Source organism: Amphiprion ocellaris, chromosome 8, assembly GCF_022539595.1.
Source record: "Amphiprion ocellaris isolate individual 3 ecotype Okinawa chromosome 8, ASM2253959v1, whole genome shotgun sequence".
Classification (NCBI taxonomy): Eukaryota; Metazoa; Chordata; class Actinopteri; family Pomacentridae; genus Amphiprion; species Amphiprion ocellaris.
The window spans coordinates 2,748,555-2,769,016 of record NC_072773.1 but is presented as its reverse complement, the minus strand read 5'-3'; the positions used below and the strand labels follow the sequence as shown (position 1 = coordinate 2,769,016).

Here is a 20,462-nt window from a genome sequence, read left to right as displayed (position 1 = left end):
TGTCGCTGTTGTTTCCAGAGAAAACAGCCTCACTGCAGTAGTTTTTTAAATGTATTCCAGGTTTTTTTTTCCTTTGCTGTGCATGTTTCTGAAGCTGGAACATTTTTTAGTTTGTTTTCATGGAGAAACGTTGAGGCTCCTTCAGGATTTTTACGTCTTCAGATGAAACCTGGAGCTGCTGTGATCCAACAAACACTCCATCAAAGTTTAACTTCCATGTTTCTGTTCCATTTTTAATGGACAAGAAAAGCTGTGATGCTTCGACAGCAGAAAAACAACTACAGCTGAGAACTTCTTTAATCTGCATATTTTAATCGTATTTACTGTCAGTAAAATCATGCTTCTGTGATTCTCCCTGAAGGCTGAATCCTCAGACTGCAGATTTATGATGATATGTTTCTCTTCTTCATGAAAATCTGTTGATGTGTAGAAATAGAGTTCAGACCAGCCAATAAAATGTCCTTCCAGCTTCATTTCTAATAAACTCTTTGGACAGTTTGCAGCAAAATAAAGAAACAATTTTTATTAAGTATTTTTGAAATTAGTTGAACTTCATGATGAGTTAAGAAAAACCTGGAAAAATGTCTTTAGTTTGGTTACAAATGATTTTTAAGGCACTGATGTAAAATTAAAAATCACTTTCACCTTTTCTTATTGAAGAAGCATCAACATGCAGATTACACTGTAAAAAATGTAAATTTATAGCAGGCTTTTAACAGTAATTTTTTAAAAACAATTTTCTATATTGTTTTGTTTACAGAAAATAACTTGTAAAATCAGTACAAAAATGAATTGATTTACATGTTAACAATAAATAGAAAAATAAATAAATTCATTTTAAAAATAAATAAATTGACAAATAAATAAAAAGAATAAATAATAAACAAATAAATAGATAAATAAATTTTAAAAATAAATAAATAAAAGTAATAAATAAATGGATATGTAAATAAATTAACTTTAAAATAAATAAATAGATAAATTCATTCGAAAAATAAATAAATTGATGAATAAATAAACACATAAACAAAAGGAATAAATTAAATAAACACAAATAAAAAGAATGAATAAGCAAATAAATAGATAAATAAATATATATATATATATATATATATATATAAATTCATATATATATATATATATATATATATATATAGAAAGAAAGAAAATCTATGGATGGTAAAGATTTAAAAAATGCTAAATACATACGGCATATATATAGTCACTGAAAAACCACATCAAAAGTCTACTTTTACAAATAATAATAATATATATATTTAAAATTTTTATTTTCATAATGCGGGAACATAAAATTACAGATTTACTGCATTTAAATCCTGACAAATCTAATTATCTTATAGGTGTGAGCATTTATTTGAAAGAAAAAAGTCCAATAATAATATTCTTCTTTTATAAAGTCACAGCACAGTCAACAACATTACAGTTTCACTGCATTAAAATCAGCTGTAAATATCTTTATTTTACAAGTATTTGCCTTCATTTAAAAGAAAAATGATGCACAGTAAGGACTGAAAGAGAAACATTTACATAAAACTGAGCAAAATATCAAAAATCAGTTTTTACAAATAGTATTGAGTTATTTTACAGTTTTTCTGCTTTAAATGTGATTATTTTGCAGATATTTTCCCCATTTTAATACTTTATGAATGTTACTGAGTTCAGACTGTTTTTAACTTTTTAAATTTTCTTTCTGCAAATTTTTGACAGAATTTTATTTTACTTTTTCTTCTGCGGAAGATAAAGAGGCAATGATTTGTAAACCTGAGCAGAGAGAAGAACCCATCAGAATCTTTCTAACCCTCCACATGCAGCAGCAGCTCAGATTCATCTCCATGTTTCAACCGTCACTGACTCCTGCAGCAGCACCTGAACGCATCATTTATTACCTGCGGACCGTGAAGTGTCTCTGATCAAACACCTGAAGGTTTACCGGGAGGACCGACCGTCCTGCAGCTCTGGAGCCGTCCTGCCGGTGTCCCGGTGTTAATGAGGCTGTCCGTTAATTGGCTGATGATGAGGCTAGTTATGATGTAATCTCTCCCTCCCTCCCTCCCTCAGCCTCCCTCCTCTCTCTCCGTCTTTCTCTCCATCCTAACCAACATGGCCGCTAAGTCGGATGGAGCAGCAGTGTCTGTGGAAGATGACAACACGCCCAGGAGCCTGTCGGAGCCCGGGATCCCCGCCGCCCGGCTCCGCTGCAGCGCCGCCGGCGGGCAGCCGTTCACGCTGCTGGACTGCTGCTGGGTTCTGTGCGCGCTGCTCGTCTTCTTCTCCGACGGCGCGACCGACCTGTGGCTGGCCGCCGACTACTACCTGAGAGGAGACTACTGGTGGTTCGGCTTGACGCTGGTCTTCGTCGTGGTTCCCTCCGCGGTGGTCCAGGTGCTGAGCTTCCGCTGGTTCGTCTACGACTACTCGGATCTGAGCGGCGGAGACGGAGCGGCGAGCGGCAGCGGCGCGGCGGCGGCAGGAGCGGCAGGAGCGGCCGCGGCGGGTGACGCTTTAAGCACCAAGGACGGCGAGCAGCGCGGCGGGAGCGCGGCGGCGGGGAACGCCGCCAACGTTACCCCGGTGTACACGTCCTCCGGGGCGCCGGTGACGGCCGGGAGAGTCGGGGCCCCCCAGAGGTGCTGCTCCGTCTGCATGTGGGTCTTTCAGACCGTCCTGCACGTCCTGCAGCTGGGCCAGGTGTGGAGGTAGGAGAGCTGCGGGGACCGGGGAGTGCATGTGAGCGTGTGCGTGTGTGTTTGATATGTGCACATGTGAGCTCTGCGTTCTGCAGATGTGTGCGTGCTCGCCCTGTGCGTGTGCACGTGAATCCTCCGAAATGTTCCCTTTTCTCGCTGACATGGAGGCAGAGATGAAGCTGCTCCTTCTGCACAACTTTTCAGTGTAGTAACTGTGTGTGTTGGTGTCCAGCTGCTCCAGATGTGATCACATCCTCTCCTCTGCTGCTGCTGCTCAGCTCTGAAGTGGGTTCTTCTTTTGCTGTGCCTCAGAGATAAACTGAGAGAGAACGCATGAGAAGAATGTGTTGAGGTTCTTCTGCAGAGCTGCAGGTCCACTGGAAAGTTTTTCTGCTCCTTAACTCTCTAAAAACTACGATGTTCAGACACAGTGAAGCACATTTTCATCTTTTGGGTGAGTTTATTGTGGAGCCTGAAGAGAATGAAAGATACAGCAGGACTGATGTTTGCAAATTTAGCCAGGAAAAGTGTTTTAGTGCAGTTTACTTATGTGGAGACGAGTTGGAGCAGCTTGGAGTCGAGATTAAATCCAAATCAAGGCTCTGTAAAGTCGAAACTGAGACAAAAATATTTCTAAAAAAATGGAGAAATTTTCTCTAAATTTCTTAGATGCTTTTGTTTCATTCCGTTTTTTGTGACCAAAAGAGGTAAAAATCTCCAATAAATCACTAAAATATGAGTAATAGATGAAAATCCCAAAATAAATCAACATTTTTGCAGCAGAAATCTATTTTTTCTTCATTTCTCGCCACCCACTTCTCAATTTTATCTTTGAGCTGGACGTATTTTACTGCATCGGTTGGATTTTAAATGCAGGACTTGGAGTATTTTTACATTCTGGTATTTCTACTTTCTTTTAACTAAAATATCTCAGCGTTTAAATCATTGCAGCCTTTTAGATTCCCTCTTTCTGAAGCTGAAGCTTTTCCTCAGCCTGTTTGTCTGAATGTCATCCATACGAGTGTTCATTTCCTCATTTCTTCATTTGATTTCATGTTTTTGCTCGTATGTGGCGTGAGCTGATGCAGTATTTATAACCTGAGCCGGTTTGCAGTTTCTGTCCCTCGATGGACCTTTTGAAATGCACAGAACACGAAAACGCAGCAACGTGTCCATACATTAGAGCAGAAAACACAGAAACAAAGAAGAAAACACCCTGCAAGATGCAAAGAAATGCACAGAAACACCAACAGTCACGCAACAGAAGCAGAGTTTCCTGAACCAGCGCCTCGACAAGCAGCAGAGATGAAAGTTTTTGCAGCTTTGTTGGTTAGATTTCAGCACAAAAACAGCTCAGTTTAGCAGAAGGTCAAGGATGCAAATGCAGATTTTTTTTAATGAGAAAAATGAAACTAAAAGATGCAAAAATGACGTAAAAAGACAAAACTGACATAACATGCGAAATGTTGCAAAGTTAACTCTAAAAGATGCAGAAATTACAATAACATACATAAAAATGTCACTATAATATGCAAAAATGAGACAAGAAAATGCAAAACTGACACAAAAAGATGCTAAATATTGCAAAAAATGACACTAAAAGATACAAAAATTGCAATAAAATGCATCAAAATTAAACTAAATGACACAAACTGTTGCAAAAATGATACTAAAAGATGAAAAAATGAAAATAAAATACATGAAAATGAAACTAAAAGATGCAAAATGACACAAAATGTTGCAAAAATAAAACTAAAAGATGCCAAACAGCCACTAAAAGACCAGGGGCAAAGTTTTCACAAAAATTTACAAAAATGATGCTAATAGATACAAAACTGACACAAAATGTTGCGAAAATGACACCAAAGATGCAAAAATTACATTAAAATACATGACAATTAACCTAAAAGATGCAAAATTACACAAAATGTTGTAAAAATTGAACTAAAAGATGCAAAAATTACAATAAAATAGATAAAAGTGAAACGAAAAGATGTGAAATGTTCCCAAAAACTTACAAAAATGACGCTAAAAGATGCAAATATTTTCTTTAGTGTGTCAAATGTTTAAGTTTCTGGTGTTGGATGCAAAAAGATCGAACAAACCTGTTTAGTTTTTAGTTTTTTCAGCATCATAAATAACCAGGTGGCTGCAGCTCCTTTTGCAGCTTTCACAAGTTTAGTTGGCAGAAAACAACTTAATGTTTGCACGCTTTAAGTCCATTCGCCAAGTTGGATTTTCCCAAACCAAAGTGTTTGTGCAACTTTCTGAAGCCTGCATTTAAAGAAAAACCGAAGCTTTCAAGTGATGCAGCGACGGCGTCTCTGGAAAAATAAAGAAATAAAAACATCCAGCTGGAGTTTGAGGCGTTTCTGACTCGATCAGATCAGCTGATTAATGCAGAACTCTGCTTCTAACAGACCTGGAAGCTCCCAACCAGATTCAGAAGTGATGGATTTACATGAAGAGCAGAAAACAACGTGGAAAATCTGCAGAGTTTTATCTGCATGAAAGATATGAACACCAGCTGGGTTATTCTGGTGGGTTGATGCTTTAAAGGGTTGAGAAAAACTGAAATGGACAATATGACAGAAAAAATAAGGTGATGGAGCAGTCAAGGTTTTAGGAGATGTAAATGTTTGGTTTGAAATTGGAAATAAACCGCAGCATCTCAGAAATGTCTTCTGTGTAGTACGACACAAGTACAGAAACAGCACAAAAAGATGCAAAAATTACATTAAAGTCCATGAAAATGATACTAAAAGATGCAAAATTGACACAAAAAAATGCAAAATGACAATAAAAGACATAAAAATGAAACTAAAAGATTCAAAAATGGCATTAAAATGCACAAAAATGAAACTGAAAGATGCAAAATGACACAAAAACTTGCAAAAATGACAATAAAATACACAAAAAATGACACTGAAAGATGCAAAACCGACACAAAGACAAAAATGAAACTAAAAGATGCAAAAAGGCCAATAAAATACTTGAAAGTGAAACAAAAAGATGCAAAATGGCAAAGTTGCAACAATGACACTAAAAAATGCTAATGTGACACAAAGACATGAAAATTAAACTAAAAGATGCAACAGACACAAAAAGACACAAAAATGAAACTAAAAAAATGCAAAAACGGCAGTAAAGTGCATAAAAATTAAACTAAAAGATTAAAAATGACAGACGTGAAAATGAAACTAAAAGATGCAAGAATGACATTAAAATGCATAAAAATTGAAGCTAAAAGATGCAAATGATGTAAAAATGACAATTAAATACACAAAAACTTACACTAAGATGCAAAACTGACACTGAAAGGCAAAAAGGAAACTAAAAGATGCAAATGTGACAAAGACACAAAAATGACACTAAAAGATGCAAAAATTACACAAAAAGATGCAAAAATGACAATAAAATACATGAAAATGAGACTAAAAGATGCAACAATTCTAATAAAATACATGAAAATGAGACTAAAAGATGCAACAATTATAATAAAATACATGAAAATGAGACTAAAAGATGCAACAATTCTAATAAAATACATGAAAATGAGACTAAAAGATGCAACAATTCTAATAAAATACATGAAAATGAGACTAAAAGATGCAGAATGCCACGCCAGCAGTTATATGTTCAATCAGAGGGTGATAAATGCAGCCAGTCATAAGAAGCTTTCTGCTACTTTGTTTTGCTGCCAGCAGAACAACTTTTCTGTGTCGTTGGCTACAAGAGAAATCAGCGATGCAGAAATAAAGAATAAAGTCAAATCAGGTCTCAAGACACCAGCGAGATCAAGACGAATCTGAAAAAACCCCGTCCCAAAGTCCGACCTGACGCCTGAATAATGCAGCGTTTGTGTGCAGATGTTTACTGACGACGTTGTTCTGCAGAAAAGAAAAAATGCTCAAAGAAAAATGAAACTAGAAGATGGAAAAATGGCATTAAAATGTCAGAAAATGAGACTGAGACGCAAAAATGACCCTAAAATATCAGAAAATGAGACTAAAAGGGGCAAAAATGACACTAGAATACATGAAAATGAGACTAAAAGATGCAAAAAAACTTACAAAAAGACACTAAAAGATGCAAAAATTACCCTAAAATATACAAAAATAAAGCGAAAAGGTGCAAAAATGACACAGAATGATCAGAAAATGAAACCAAAAGGTGCACAAATGATACTAAAAGACGCAAAAAGACAAAAACTTACGAAATGACAATAAAATGTGCAAAAAGGAAAGAAAAATATACGAAAATGCTTAAAAATTAAACTAAAAGGTGCAAAAATGAAAGAAAAATTTGTGGAATAATGGGATAATTTGCTCCTGAATTTGATCTTCTGCCAGTTCAGATTTCTGGTCTCTTGTGATTTATTTTGGGGACAAACAGAACAAAGTTTTCATCACGTGGCAGGAGTTGTGTAGCGGCCGAGGCAGCCTCTGACTTCCTGTCATTTAACGGGGAAATTAAACGTGAAGCTCGGAAGGAACGATCGGAGGTGAAAGAAAGATTTAAATAACGACGTTAAAGTCAGACGAGTGAAACTGTCTAAAGCTCTGAGAAGAATTAAAGGAAGATTCGACTAATTCTGCAGGTGGGGATTCAGACTAGATACAGACTCAGTGATGAAGATGCTGAGAGCTAAAGAAAGCTGCTGCCAGGAGACTCCAAGCAGCTTTACAGACACTCTGCTTTCAGCTTTTTCATCCAGCGCATGTAGAAGCTGCTTTAAAGTCCTGCTGGAGACAATTTACCTGCAGTTGGATCATGCAGCGGAACGTTCTTTTAATTCTGAGACCGCTGAGAGAAAGAACGTTAGCAGCATTTGGGCCTTTAGGAGAGGAAATTGATGATGTTATGTTCACAAATTATTGCTTTGGAGTTTGATTTTGGCAGCACAGTAATAAAAACTGCAATGGTCCAAAAAATGACACCAAAGCACGCCAAAATGACACAAAAATATGCAAAAATGAAAGTAAAATACACAAAAATGACAGCAAAATATAAAGGAATTACATGAAATGTTGCAAAAATGACACTAAAATATGCAAAAATGAACTAAAAGATGAACAAATGAGAGAATTTTGCAAAAATGAAAAAAATTACAATAGAAGGTGCAAAAATGACAAAAACTTTAAAAAGACTCTAAAAGACACACAAATTGCATTAAAACTTAAAACAATGAAACTAAAAGATTCATAAATGACATCAAAAGATGCAAAAAAATGACACTAGAACATCCGAAAAAGGAACTAATAAACAATGGTACAAAAATGACTGATGAATCAAAACTATTTCCAAGAAAATAAAAGAAGAAACACCCAGGAGAAGTCAGGTTTTCTGGATCTGTGGTGAGTTTCCTCTAAAATATCAATCTGAGTTGTTTTGTGAACGTGGCAGCGGAAAAAAATAGTATTTTATGTTATCATTTTAGCAACTTGAATGTCATTTTTGCATCGTTCAGTGTCATTTTCATATGTATTAGTGCAATTTTTGCATCTTTTAGTGTAATTTTTGCAACATTTGGTGTCATTTTTGCATCTTTTAGTGTAATTTTTGCAACATTTAGTGCCATTTTTGCATATTTTAGTGTAGTTTTTGTGCCATTTAGTGTCACATTTTAGTATCAGTAAACCAGCCTCTGCATTATTGCATTTAACTGTGTGCTGCTGCTATGATTGTAAAGTGAATTTGTTTCCGTTTTGGACTGTTGATCATAACGTGAGGATGCATTTTATAGACCAAAGCAATTATAGAGGAAATAATTGGCAGATAAAAAAAGTCCTCATTAGCTGCAGCCTCTGAAACGTGAAGCTTCTCGGCATCTTTAAAGGAGTTTCAGTGAAGATGACAGACGGTCTGAAGCATCAGATGCATCTTTAATCTGTGTTTAACCTTTAACACCTCCATCCAGCTGCATATTCTGCTGGATAAACAGTCTGGAAGGGTCTTTTCTTGTTAAATATCTGATATCCAACGAATTTTATGAGAAGGAATCAGGAATTAGTGTTTGGTGTGACCGGATTAGAGACTTTTATCTTCCTCTGTGGTGTTTAAATCCACATAAATACCCACAGAGGAGCCGATTCTGTGTTTAAACGTCTCAACAAGTGGCTGTTCAGATGTTTCCAGATGTTAGTTTTTTATCCTACTGACCTAAAACATGAGTTGTGGGTTGAGCTGTGGTTTTCCCAGCAGCGTTCAACGATCTTCCTCCTTCAGAGCTGCAGAATCAAGGTCCACTCACCTCCTCTCACTCAGCTTTTGTTTTTATTTTATCGCTTTTTCCATCTACATTTAACATCCAGCTGCAAAGCAAAGCGAGGTCACGTTCCTTCAGCTGGTATATGGATGGGAATCGTAGGGAAAATCTTATTTTAACTCTCCAACCTGCTTTTGTGTGTTTTGTTTAGACTCTGGTGAACAGAATATCAGGATTAATTAATATTTCATTTTAATAATGCCCATTAGCATCGACTTCAGAGCTTAAATTGTTGCAAATTAGTCCGCTTTTGTTTTTGTGTAACTTTAGATTTGGAATATTTTACATATTATCACAAAAAACTGACTAGAATCAGCTCTTCTGGAGACACAGAACTAGAATAAGAAATCTGTCAATTATCAGTTGTGTGGCTGTTTCTTTTAACAGAAATTTATAAAAGGTTATTCACATGTGTTGTATTATTATCAGCTGATGTGTTTGTTGTTTTGTTCTGTTTAAGAGAAATTGTAATAAATTCCAAAACTCGGGACAATTCAGTCATTAAGAAACATATTATTTCCCTTGTATTTTAGGTTAGAACTTTTTGGGAAATGTGAAAAAAATATAATATCATAAAAAACTTTTTAAATTTAAAAAAATTTTTTTTTCACTACAGTCAGGTTGTTTAAAAATTCACCAAGTAATCACACAAATAAATAAAAATAAATAAAATATAATAAATCTAAATAATAAATAATAAATAAGAAAATAAAATCATTTAATAAGTCAATATATTAAATATTACAATAAATAAAAATAAACAAGATATTATAATAAATCTAAATAATAAATGAAAAATAAAATCATTTAATTAGTCAATAAATTAAATATTCCAATAAATCAAAATAAATAAAATGTTATAATAAATCTAAATATTAAATAAATATAACTAATAAATTTTAAAAAATAATCATTTAATCAGTAAATAAATTAAATATTACAACAAATAAAATAAATAAAATATTACAGTAAATCTAAATGATAAATAAGTAAAGATAAATAAGATATACTAAATCTAAATAATAAATAGAAAATAAATCATTTAATCAGTCAATAATTTAAATTTTACAATGAATAAAAATAAATAAAATATTACAATAAATCTAAGTACTAAATAAATAAATATAAATACATTCAAAAATAAAATCATTTAATCAGTCCATAAATTAAATATTACAATAAATAAAAGTAATGAATACATTTGTATAAATAAAAAATGTGATATAATAATGAATATAATTAATAAATATGTAAATATAAATAATAAATAAAAATAGAAAATAAATAATGAATAAAAAATAAATGTAACAATAAATAAAACAAATAATTACCTGAAGGAAGTTTGGGTGGGTGGGTTCTGCAGAGTAAATAACATTACACAGTATAATAGCTAAGATAGACCCATAATGAGTGATTAAATAATTAAATAACCTGAAGGATTGTAATAGTGTCTGTGTTCAGTTCCTGCAGTGGAAAGGTACTGAGTTTTTGCTGATTTTCAACATCTCTGCTGCTTTTGCACCAAGTAAATAGATATTCTGCAGTATTTAAATATGTGCTGTTAGAAGTGGAAGAACTCAGCTACGAGTTCTTGTGTTCTATTGGGTCTAGAAAGGAAAACCTGGCCGACTCGTTCGTGTTTTGTGGTGAGTTCCAGTGATGGTCAGGGGGTGGGATTTTCCGTTTTCCTCCTGATCAGATGCAGCTGTCTCTATAACGTACGTTTTTTTGAGGTTTTTTTTTCTGGAGCTTGGCGGTCAGCGAGTCCAGCAGTTTCTAGAACAATCCGATGGCTTTCCTGCCTTCCTGTGCCAGACCAGATCAATCAATGGCTTCCAGACGGCTCAGCTCAGGTGGTCCGTCCGTCCAACAATCAGGCCGAGTGGCTCGCTGGCAGCCTCGGTGTGGCTCAATACGCTGAATCATTCACATCCGCGGATTCGTGTCGAAGCTGCTCATTCACAAATGAAGCCACTCAGTAATTATCGCTCTGAGTTTTCATTTTAGTTCCTGTCCATCGGAGACGACAGCGATCAAAGATCTTCACCTCTGGAACTCCTCACACCAGCTGCTTTGGCTTCAAACTAAATACCAAGAAGAGATTTTTTAAATTGAATGTTGCTGAATGTGCATTTCTGTGTTTTTTCTATTCTTGTGTTGAACACAGGAAGTTAATCCATACTGCACCTTTAGAACAACGGTTGATGGTTTGAGTCCACAGGATCCGTCAGTTTCTCGGAGCTCGTTCATTGTCGATGTGAAACACATCACATTGCATGCTGTTTGTGTTGTGGCGCGTCGCCCTGGAGCTGATTTGCATGAAGTAGTTTCATTTCTACTTGTTGCAAATTCGGTGCGGACAGCGGAGATCTGATGCATCACGAAACTTTCGTCGTGTCTAAACTAGCCGTTGTTGAACTGAAAACCAGGACAGATTGAGCAACTTTTTCACCTCAAATGCTTTCAGAAATACTTTTTGATGAACTGTTTTTGTAAAGAAAGAGAAAGGTTGAGACCGAGCCGCCGTGTTGATCCGATGTTTCTATCAGACTGAAGGTCTGAAGGCTGTCATGTGACCACCTAGTGACCCGCCCACCAAGATGGTAATATTCAGATGCAGCACGTTTCCATGCGAGAAAAATGGATCCTGTGGACACGTAGCTTGAAATGCACTGCATTGCATGCTGGCATTGCCGCACATCGCCCCCAAGCTCATTTGCATAAAGTAGACTTGACTTCTACTTTATGCAAGTTTGGCGTGGGGAGCACAGGTCCGACACCTCACGAAACTTTGGTAAAACGTCTCAACCAGCCGTTGTTGAACTAAAACCAGGACACATTTGGCAACGACGGCTGGTTTATGAAAGTTTCGTGAGGCGTTGAACCTCCGCTCCCTGCAGGACATTTGCATAAATTAGAAGTCAAACTGCTTTATCAAATGAGCTCCAAGAAATTGACGGATCGTGTGGACACGCACCTTATGGCCAATTACGTCAATTTCTCGCATCCCATTCATTGTGAATGAAACACATCATGTTGCAATGCTGCTTGCGTTGCCCTGGAGCTCATTTGCATAAAGTAGACCAGACTTCTACTTCATGCAAATTAGGTTTGGGGAGTGGAGGTCCGACACATCTCAAAACTTTTGTTAAACGTCTAAACCAGTCGTTGGACTAAAACAGATTCAGCAGCTTATTTCTTGTTTCAAATGCTTTCAGAAATGCTTTTCGCTGAACTGTTTGCATAAAGAAAGAGAAAGTTTGCGACCGAGCTGCCATGTTGGTCCGACGTTTCTACGGGACTGAAGGTCTGAAGGCTGTCATGTGACCACCTAGTGACCCGCCCACCAAGAGTAGTAGTCAAACTACTTTATGCAAATTCGGTGAGTGGAGGTCCGACGCATCGCAGAACTTTTGTAAAACGTCTAAATCTGCCGTGGTTGTCGAATCTGTCCTCATTTTAGATGACGGCTGGTTTGTGTTTGATGGGTTTGATGTTTAACGAAAGTTTTGCAATGCATTGGACCTCCGCTTCCTGCACCGAGTTTGCGTAAAGTAGAAGTCAAGTCTGTTTTTATTAAATTAAATTAAATTAAATTAAATTAAATTAAATTAAATTAAATTAAAACAAGCAGTGAAGCTGTGGTCTGTGACTAAACTTGAGTGGCTTTTCAGCTGAACTGCAGGCAGTTCTTACACAAAACAGAGTTAAAATCTAAATAATATGTAGAGTCACTATTTTTCCAATATTTTTAACACCTGTGGGCACTAAGAAAAACATTGTGTGTTGAATCTAAGTTTTTCAGTGTTTCTAAAAAAAATCATCAGAAAAATCATATTTTTATGTCAACACATTTCTGCACAATACATAATTTAGATGGGAATATTATGCAGTTTTTGTTTTTAAAAATATATACTGTGTATTTAGATTTGTACATCTTTTATTGTCATTTTTGTGTCTTTTCATGTAATTTTTCATCTTTTAGTGTCATTTTTGTATCTCTTAATGTCATTTTTGTATCTTTTCATGTTGTTTTTGCATTTTTTAGTGTCATTTTTGTATCTTTTTGCCAAATTTTTGCATCTTTTAATGTAATCTTTGCGTCTTTCCGTGTATGTTCTTAAAAGCAGCACTTATTTTTAGTATAGAATGATTGAAATTTCAGTTTCCATCTTGTTTGAAAACGAAACAGTTTGCTAATTAAATACTTAGTCAACCAGCAGAAAACAACATGAACATTTAACAACATTTCAGTCATTTTTACAGGAATTTCAAACATTCCAAACTGTCATTGAAATGCATCACTTTCAGCTCCACCAGGAGACACAGAATAAACAATAAAGTGTGAATAAATAGTGAGACAGCTGCAGGAATAACTTTATGTCTGTTTGTGAAGTTTAGCTGTCAGGTTTAATACCAGAGTGTCAGTTTGAATGAAGTCAGTGCAGCATCTTTTCCATGTTGTTCTTGTTTGTAGAAAAAGATGCTGATTTCTGAATTTAAAATAAATGTGAGCTGCAGAAAGTGTGGAGTTGTGCAGGATGGAGTCACCTGATCTGATTGGTTCTTCGTCACTATTGACTGTTGTTTGGAGGCTGCTCAGTGTTTAGAACTTTACATTTATTGAAACTAGTTCTGTCATCAATCATTTTTGTAACTTTTAGTCTTTGTTTAATATTTGTTTCACTTTTGCATCTCTTTGTGTCATCTTTGCATCTTTGAATCTAACTTTTGCTTCTGTTAATGTCATTTTTGGGTCTCTCTGTTTTGTTTTTGAATCTTTTGGTGTAATTTTGCATCTTTTAACCTCAATTTTGCATCTTTTAGTGTCATTTTTGCGTCTTTTAACCTAATTTTTGCATCTTTTGGTGTTATTTTTGCATCTTTTCGGTATCATTTTTGCATCTTTTAGTCTCATTTTTACATATTTCAGTGTCATTTTTGCATCTTTTATTGTCATTTTTATATGTTATGGTGTAGTTTTTGCAACTTTTTGTGTCATTTTTGCATCTTTCAGTGTCATTTTTGCATCTTTTGGTGTAATTTTGCATCCTTTAACTTCGTTTTTGCATATTTTTGTGTCATTTTTGCATCCTTCAGTGTAGTTTTTGCATCTTTTAGTTTCATTTTTGCATCTTTTGGTGTATTTTTGCATCCTTTAGCTTCGTTTTTACATATTTTTGTGTCATTTCTGCATCCTTCAGTGTAATTTTTGCATCTTTTAGTTTCATTTTTGCATCTTTTGGTGTATTTTTGCATCCTTTAGCTTCGTTTTTGCATATTTTTGTGTCATTTCTGCATCCTTCAGTGTAATTTTTGCATCTTTTAGTTTAATTTTTGCATGGAGTCACCTGATCTGAGGTGCTGCTGGCTCTGATCTGATCGGTTCTCCTTCGCTATTGATCATGTTGTTTTGTCGAGGCTGGGTTTGTGTTGTCGGCTCTGAGTTTCTTCTTCAAAGGAAACACGGCGAATTTCATGAACTCTTGAAGAATTTAAAAATCCCCGGACTGTAAGTGCACACAGGTTTATGTAAAATTTAATAGAGTTATTGATTATGGATAAAAATCCGCCTGGAGGGGAGTTTTGATGATCTGCAGCCTTCTGTCTGTCTGTCTGTCTGTCTGTCTGTCTGTCTGTCTGTCTGTCTGTCTGTCTGTCTGTCTGTCTGTCTGTCTGTCTGTCTCACTGTGCTGAATTATTCACTACAGCCCTTGAGGGAGCTGTCAATCACGTTTCCTGTGTGTGTGTGTTTGTGTGTGTGTGCGTGTGTGTGTGTGTGTGTGTGTGTGTGTGTGTGTGTGTGTGTGTGTGTGTGTGTTCCTGCGAGACGTCATTTAATGTCGCTGCTTTATTTGTCAAATCAACACAGATGTTTTTTTTTCTTTTGCATTTAACGTTTGTTTTGTTCGTATGTCGGACAGCGCGTGCCGTTCTGCACATGCTCAGTGTGCGTTTGTGCAGCAGTGATGCATGTTATTAGCGTGTCGCCCTGCAGGTGCTTCACACACACACACACACACACACACACACACACACACACACACACACACACGCTGTGACTATGTATAGATAATAAATTCAGCCCGTACGCGCTCTGAATTCCAACCATGATGTGTGATGTCGGCTCTGAAACTTCCCAAACCAAACCTGCACCAATTAAACTGACGGATTCTGACACTCCAGCTGCAGCAGGAAATTAAACCCAGAATGAATTCCAAACGGCAGCACACACTCGGAGTTGATTTAATGTGAAACGAACCTTACTGACTCTTTGGTAGCGTGTCTATGTGCTGTTTTTTTACATGCTAGACGACACATCATGAGTGAAATAGGCAGTAAACGCCTCGACTGAGTATCGATGAGCCTCAAAAACATGCATTTAGACTTCCAGAGTTCCATATGTTATAAACATAAATAGCAAATCATATTAAATTCTAGAGGAGGTAAAGGTTTAGAGTTACATTTTGGACATTTAAGGCAGAAAAATATGTCTAAATCTGTAATTTTTGATGACCAGAGATGAATTTAATGCCTTTAAGTTTGAATAATTCCAGGAAAGGAACTTTAAAATTGTGCAAAAGTTTAATTTTTTTGGTTATTTATTTCGAAGATTGTATAAAAAATGGAATCAACATAGTAGAAAACATTGGCAGCTATGCATGTATTACTGTGTAAACTCTGTCTGCAGTTCAGCCCATTTAAGTCAAAAAGTTCCTGAATTTTTGTCACGTCGCTGTTGGTCGCAGCTGAGTCACAAAAGCCTTCACAGTTTTCCAAAGACTGCAAAATTTTTTGTTTTTTACAGAATCTGATTAAAGCAAACTGTTTATTTTTGACAATTTTTTCAATGAGACATGTAAAATAAAGAGATTTTAGTTGAAAAGTAAAGGATTAGAGTGAAATTCTGGATGTTTTAAGTCAGAAAAATCTGCCTAATATGTAATTTTGATGAACAGAGATTAGTTTAGTGAATTTAAATTTAATTAATGCCAGAATGGAGTATTAAACAATGCAGAAGTTGAAGTTTTTGGGTTATTTATTTTACAAAAATTGAAAAAAAAATCCATTAACAGTAGAAAAGCAATGGTGGCTATGCATATATTACTGTGTAAACACTGCCTGCAGTTCAGCCCATTTAAGCCAAAAACGTGCTGAATTTTTGTCACGTCACTGTTGGTCGCAGCAGAGTCACTGAAGGCTTCATGGTTCTAACAAAGACTGCAGAATTTTTTTTGTTATTTACAGAATCTAATGAAAGCAAACTGTTTTTGATAAGTTTTTACAACGAGACGTGTAGAATAAAGAGATTTTAGTTGAAAAGTAAAGCTTTAGAGTTACATTTTGGAAGTTTTAAGACAAAAAGTGATATTTGTCAGATTTTCGCCTCATTTTTGTTGTTTTGTGTCTTGTTCATGTTGTTTCACACCTGTTTCAGAAAGTTTTGTCTCCTCTCTGTAGTTTTGAGTGTATTTTTTGTCATTTTGGAGCAAAAACCAGGTTTAGTGTTCAGACTGACACCTGGATGGATGTAAAACTGAGCTGGTGTCAGTTTTTAGCAGAACTCAGATGGAATGATGGGAAAAATCCATTAAAAATGATAAATTTGTACTTCAAGGACCTGGAGATCTGGAAATGTTCACAGTATGAAGGTAAAACTTTGCTTGATTAAATAGACTGAAGTCACTGTAGGTGAGAATGCAGCTTTTTAGAAGCATCAGTGTTGGGAGATAAAGTCAGTTTATTTCGTGTAAAATCCACATTTTTCTGACTCCTGACTGGATCAACGGCGGCGTTGGGTGTATAAATATCCTTGTCAGCGTCTTCTGCAGTAACGACCCAGATTCTCCTCAGGGATGGTGAAAGTTCATCTTGTTTTACAGCCTTTGCTCTAAATTAACTGCTCCGTCAGAATATCTGCCGTCTGAATTAGATCTTTATCCGCTGACAGATGGTTGCAATTTTAAATAATTTTTTCAACTGTTACTTTACTCATTTTTACTGTTAAACTATGAATACTATGTCGTAAAATCACAGGTGTGGTTTGATGTTGATGTTTAATGTTAAATTTTTTAAAAATCAGGTCAACACTAAAAAAATGTGTGTCAAACTTTGTATTTTTGTGAATGATAATTTGTTTTACAATTTTTTATTTTTTTTTACCATTATTGTAGTCCAATCATCAACAGTGTCATTATTTTGCAGGTATTCATCTTTATTTTAAAGAGAAATTGTGTATTTTAAATGAAAAAATTGTACATTTTTAATTAATCAGTAATTTTTCATGTTATTTTACTCATTTTCAATAAAATCACCAAAAATTGTAATTTACGTTTTCAAAACTGCAAATAATGTGTTTGACTGTAGTATTATACACTTCTGCTGTGAATATTAACTTATCTGAAAAAAATTATTTACTGTATATTTCTATAGTTTCTTTTTTTTTTTTACAGTTTTCTAAGATTTTAATATTACACTGTCTTTAAACATACCAGATTTTCTTGTTTTTTTTTTGTTTTTTTTTTACAGAATTTTGGTTAATTTTTTTTTACAGTGTACCACTTTATATTGAACTTCACCATTTACATGTTTAGTGCCACAAAATAATCCTTGTAAACAGGTTGGAATTAGGGCTGTGTTTAGCGAATGAAATGCTATTTATAAGTGGAAAAAAAACATTTTCACTTCTGGAATTCATTCTTTAAATGCCTTGTTTTGCCTTCAAACCCCCAAAGATTCAGTTTATCATCATATTTAACAAAGAAACGCAGCAGATTTTAACACCAGAAAACAGATTTTTGCAGATTTTTGCTTGAAATTCCTCTAATTCCTGAACAGATGTGTAATAATTAGCCGTTTATTCCAGCGTTGGGTCGACCAAGTCGTCCCTCCTCAGACGCTGCTTCCTGTTTTCTCCGGACCGATGCGAGTCATCCGTCCTCCGGTTGAAGGACCAACGTAAACATGTTGTGGCAGTCGAAGAAGCTGCTGTTGGTTTTTCTCTGTCGGCCCTCTGGCTGCTGCTTCCCGGTTTGTTTATTCCAGCAGCCTGAGTGGAAAACCAGTCTGAGGAGGAAACCAGTTTTATGTCGCTGAACGGGGCTGATAATTGTTCTCAGATAGCAGCTAAACTCTTCGTTACTGAGGCGTTCACGGCCTCCAGACATTCTCCAACTTTCGTTTCTGTTTTGTTTTGGGTTGGATTATGTTGCTTTTAAACCAATCACTTGCTACAGCAGAATGAGAGTGAGGTGCAGCAGACCATTCTACACTCCACAATAGACTAGAGACTAGACTTACCAACAACTATCTCTACTGCACTGAGGTTCAGCTACTTTATTGCCTGATATGTTTCAGTACAATTTAAAATAAAATTTTTACCTTAAAATCAGTAGAAATCACCATATTTCCTCTTTTAAATGCAGCAGAGCTGGAAATAAAGCTTCAGTCTCGATTATTATTCTCAGATAGCAGCTAAGCTCTTCACTTCGTCATGATTGAGTTACTGAAACAGTCAAATCAAAGCCTCCTCAGGTTAACACCACCAAAGTCAATTATGTTTCCTTTAAACCAATCACTTGCTACAGCAGAATGAGAGTGAGGTGCAGCAGACCATTCTACACCTTTCAGTACATTTTAAAATAGATTTTTTTGCCTTTAAAGAAGTAAAAATCTGCATATTTCCTCTGTTTAAATGCAGCAGAACTGGAAAGAAACCTTGAATCTTGACAATTGTTCTCAGATAGCAGCTAAATTCTTCATGTCATCAGTGAGTTACTGATGCGTTCACGGCCTCCGGACATTCTCCAGCTTGTTTCTGTTGTTTTGGGTTAATAAATGCACGTTATTTTCCTGGTCTGGGTGCTGGTTAAACACCTCTCACTGCTGATAGACGGACTGACATGGAGATATACGTGGAGATAAATATCTGGGACAGAACATGGACTCGGGCCTGCACAGGGTTTGTTAGTTTATCTCCGTGTGCGCTTCAGTGGTGCATGTTATTAGCGTGTAGCCTGCAGGTGCACACACACACACACAGACTTCTTCTTCTCCTTTGGTTCATACAAACACATTCAGACACGTTCTCCTCGAGTGTGTGAACTTTGTGCTGGAAGCCCAGAGGAACGGTGGCATCGCTGTGGATTCTAGTTTTCTCTCTGAACTCGTACACTCTCTGATCTGTCTCTCTGGATTTTCCTCTGTGTGTGTTTCACAGGAAAGTCCTCCCCATGCGAGGACCTTTTGTGTCCCCGGACCGAGACCGGGGAGCGTTTTTCGGGGTTTGGAAGTGGTGATTTCAGAGATAATTCTCCGTGCCGCTGTAATCGCAGCAGTAATTCGCTGTGTGAGCGTTTGATGCCGTCGGACTCCGGGGCTGGAAACCGTTTTGCTTCCGGGAAGTGATGCAGTTTCATGTTTTCACTAATCCCGTCTCGCCTTCAGATGAGAGTTTGTTTATTAAAGCGGGAAGTTTAGCTCAGGCTGCACTTGGTTCTCACACTGTTACTGTCCTCATATAGTCTGATTCACTGGATGCAGGCTGAAGGTATAAACCTGTAACTGGACGCTAATTTCAGCCACATTTCTCCACATTTTTGGCTTTTTGCATGTTTCAAAATCCCCCTACTGCAACCTGCGTGCTAGACTTCCTGCAGATTTCAGTCATGCAGTGCTAAATTGCTTTGCAGGGACGGCCATGCGTGTATTTTTAAAAGTATCGTATTCCAACCATGACTGATTGTCTGCAGTGAGCTAGCAAAGGTAGACGATGACATCTGATAGGACAAAGCTGACACTGGATGCTAATTTACCAGCTTTTGCAGCTTTTTGCATGTTTCAAAATGCCCCTGCAGCAACCTGCATGATGAAAATGACAAGATTTGCTGCTGATTCGGATCATACGATAAGCAAAGCATGCTAAATTATTCTGCCAAATGGTTGTAAGGATGTGAAGAATATGTTTACAGGGACGTTCTTGCATGAAACTTCCTGTCTGTTCATATAATCCTGCAATGTCAGATTTCTGATTATTTTTAAGAACATGCTGATTATGAATACACTGGAGTGACTGCTGGCGTTGGTCCCATGTTGAATGTTTTTAACCCCAGTAACAGTCATTATTATTATTATCGTGTTGGACTATTACAGCAGCCAACACCTGCCTTAAGGTGAGAGTTTGGAGATTGTTTATTAAAGCAGGAAGTGGCTTCAGGTATAAACCTGCCACTGGATGCTAATTTCAGGCCTATATCTCTTCTTTTTTAGCTTTTTGCATGTTTTACCCAACCAAGAACGTTTAGCTACTTTAAAGCATCAGTGCAGGATTTTTATGCTTTATTACATTTTAAAATCTAATTTTTGCCTTAAAATAGGTAAAAATCACCATATATCCTCCTTTTAAATGCAGCAGAACTGGAAATAAAGGTTCAGTCCTGATAGTTGCTCTCAGACAGCAGCTAGACTCACCGTCATTGCTGAGATTT

The 20,462-nt window shown here is 36.2% G+C and overlaps 1 protein-coding gene across 1 annotated transcript in view; it reads left to right on the top strand.

Moving 5' to 3' along the window:
* The first annotated feature begins 2,071 nt into the window (after positions 1-2,071).
* The window catches only part of LOC111576182 (XK-related protein 7-like), an 85,669-nt gene continuing 67,278 nt past the window's right edge, over positions 2,072-20,462 (top strand). The window contains exon 1 of the mRNA XM_023281749.3: positions 2,072-2,717. Within this exon, the coding sequence (XP_023137517.2) occupies positions 2,122-2,717 (596 nt within the window). The 5' untranslated portion in view covers positions 2,072-2,121. The remainder of the gene's footprint in view (positions 2,718-20,462) is intronic.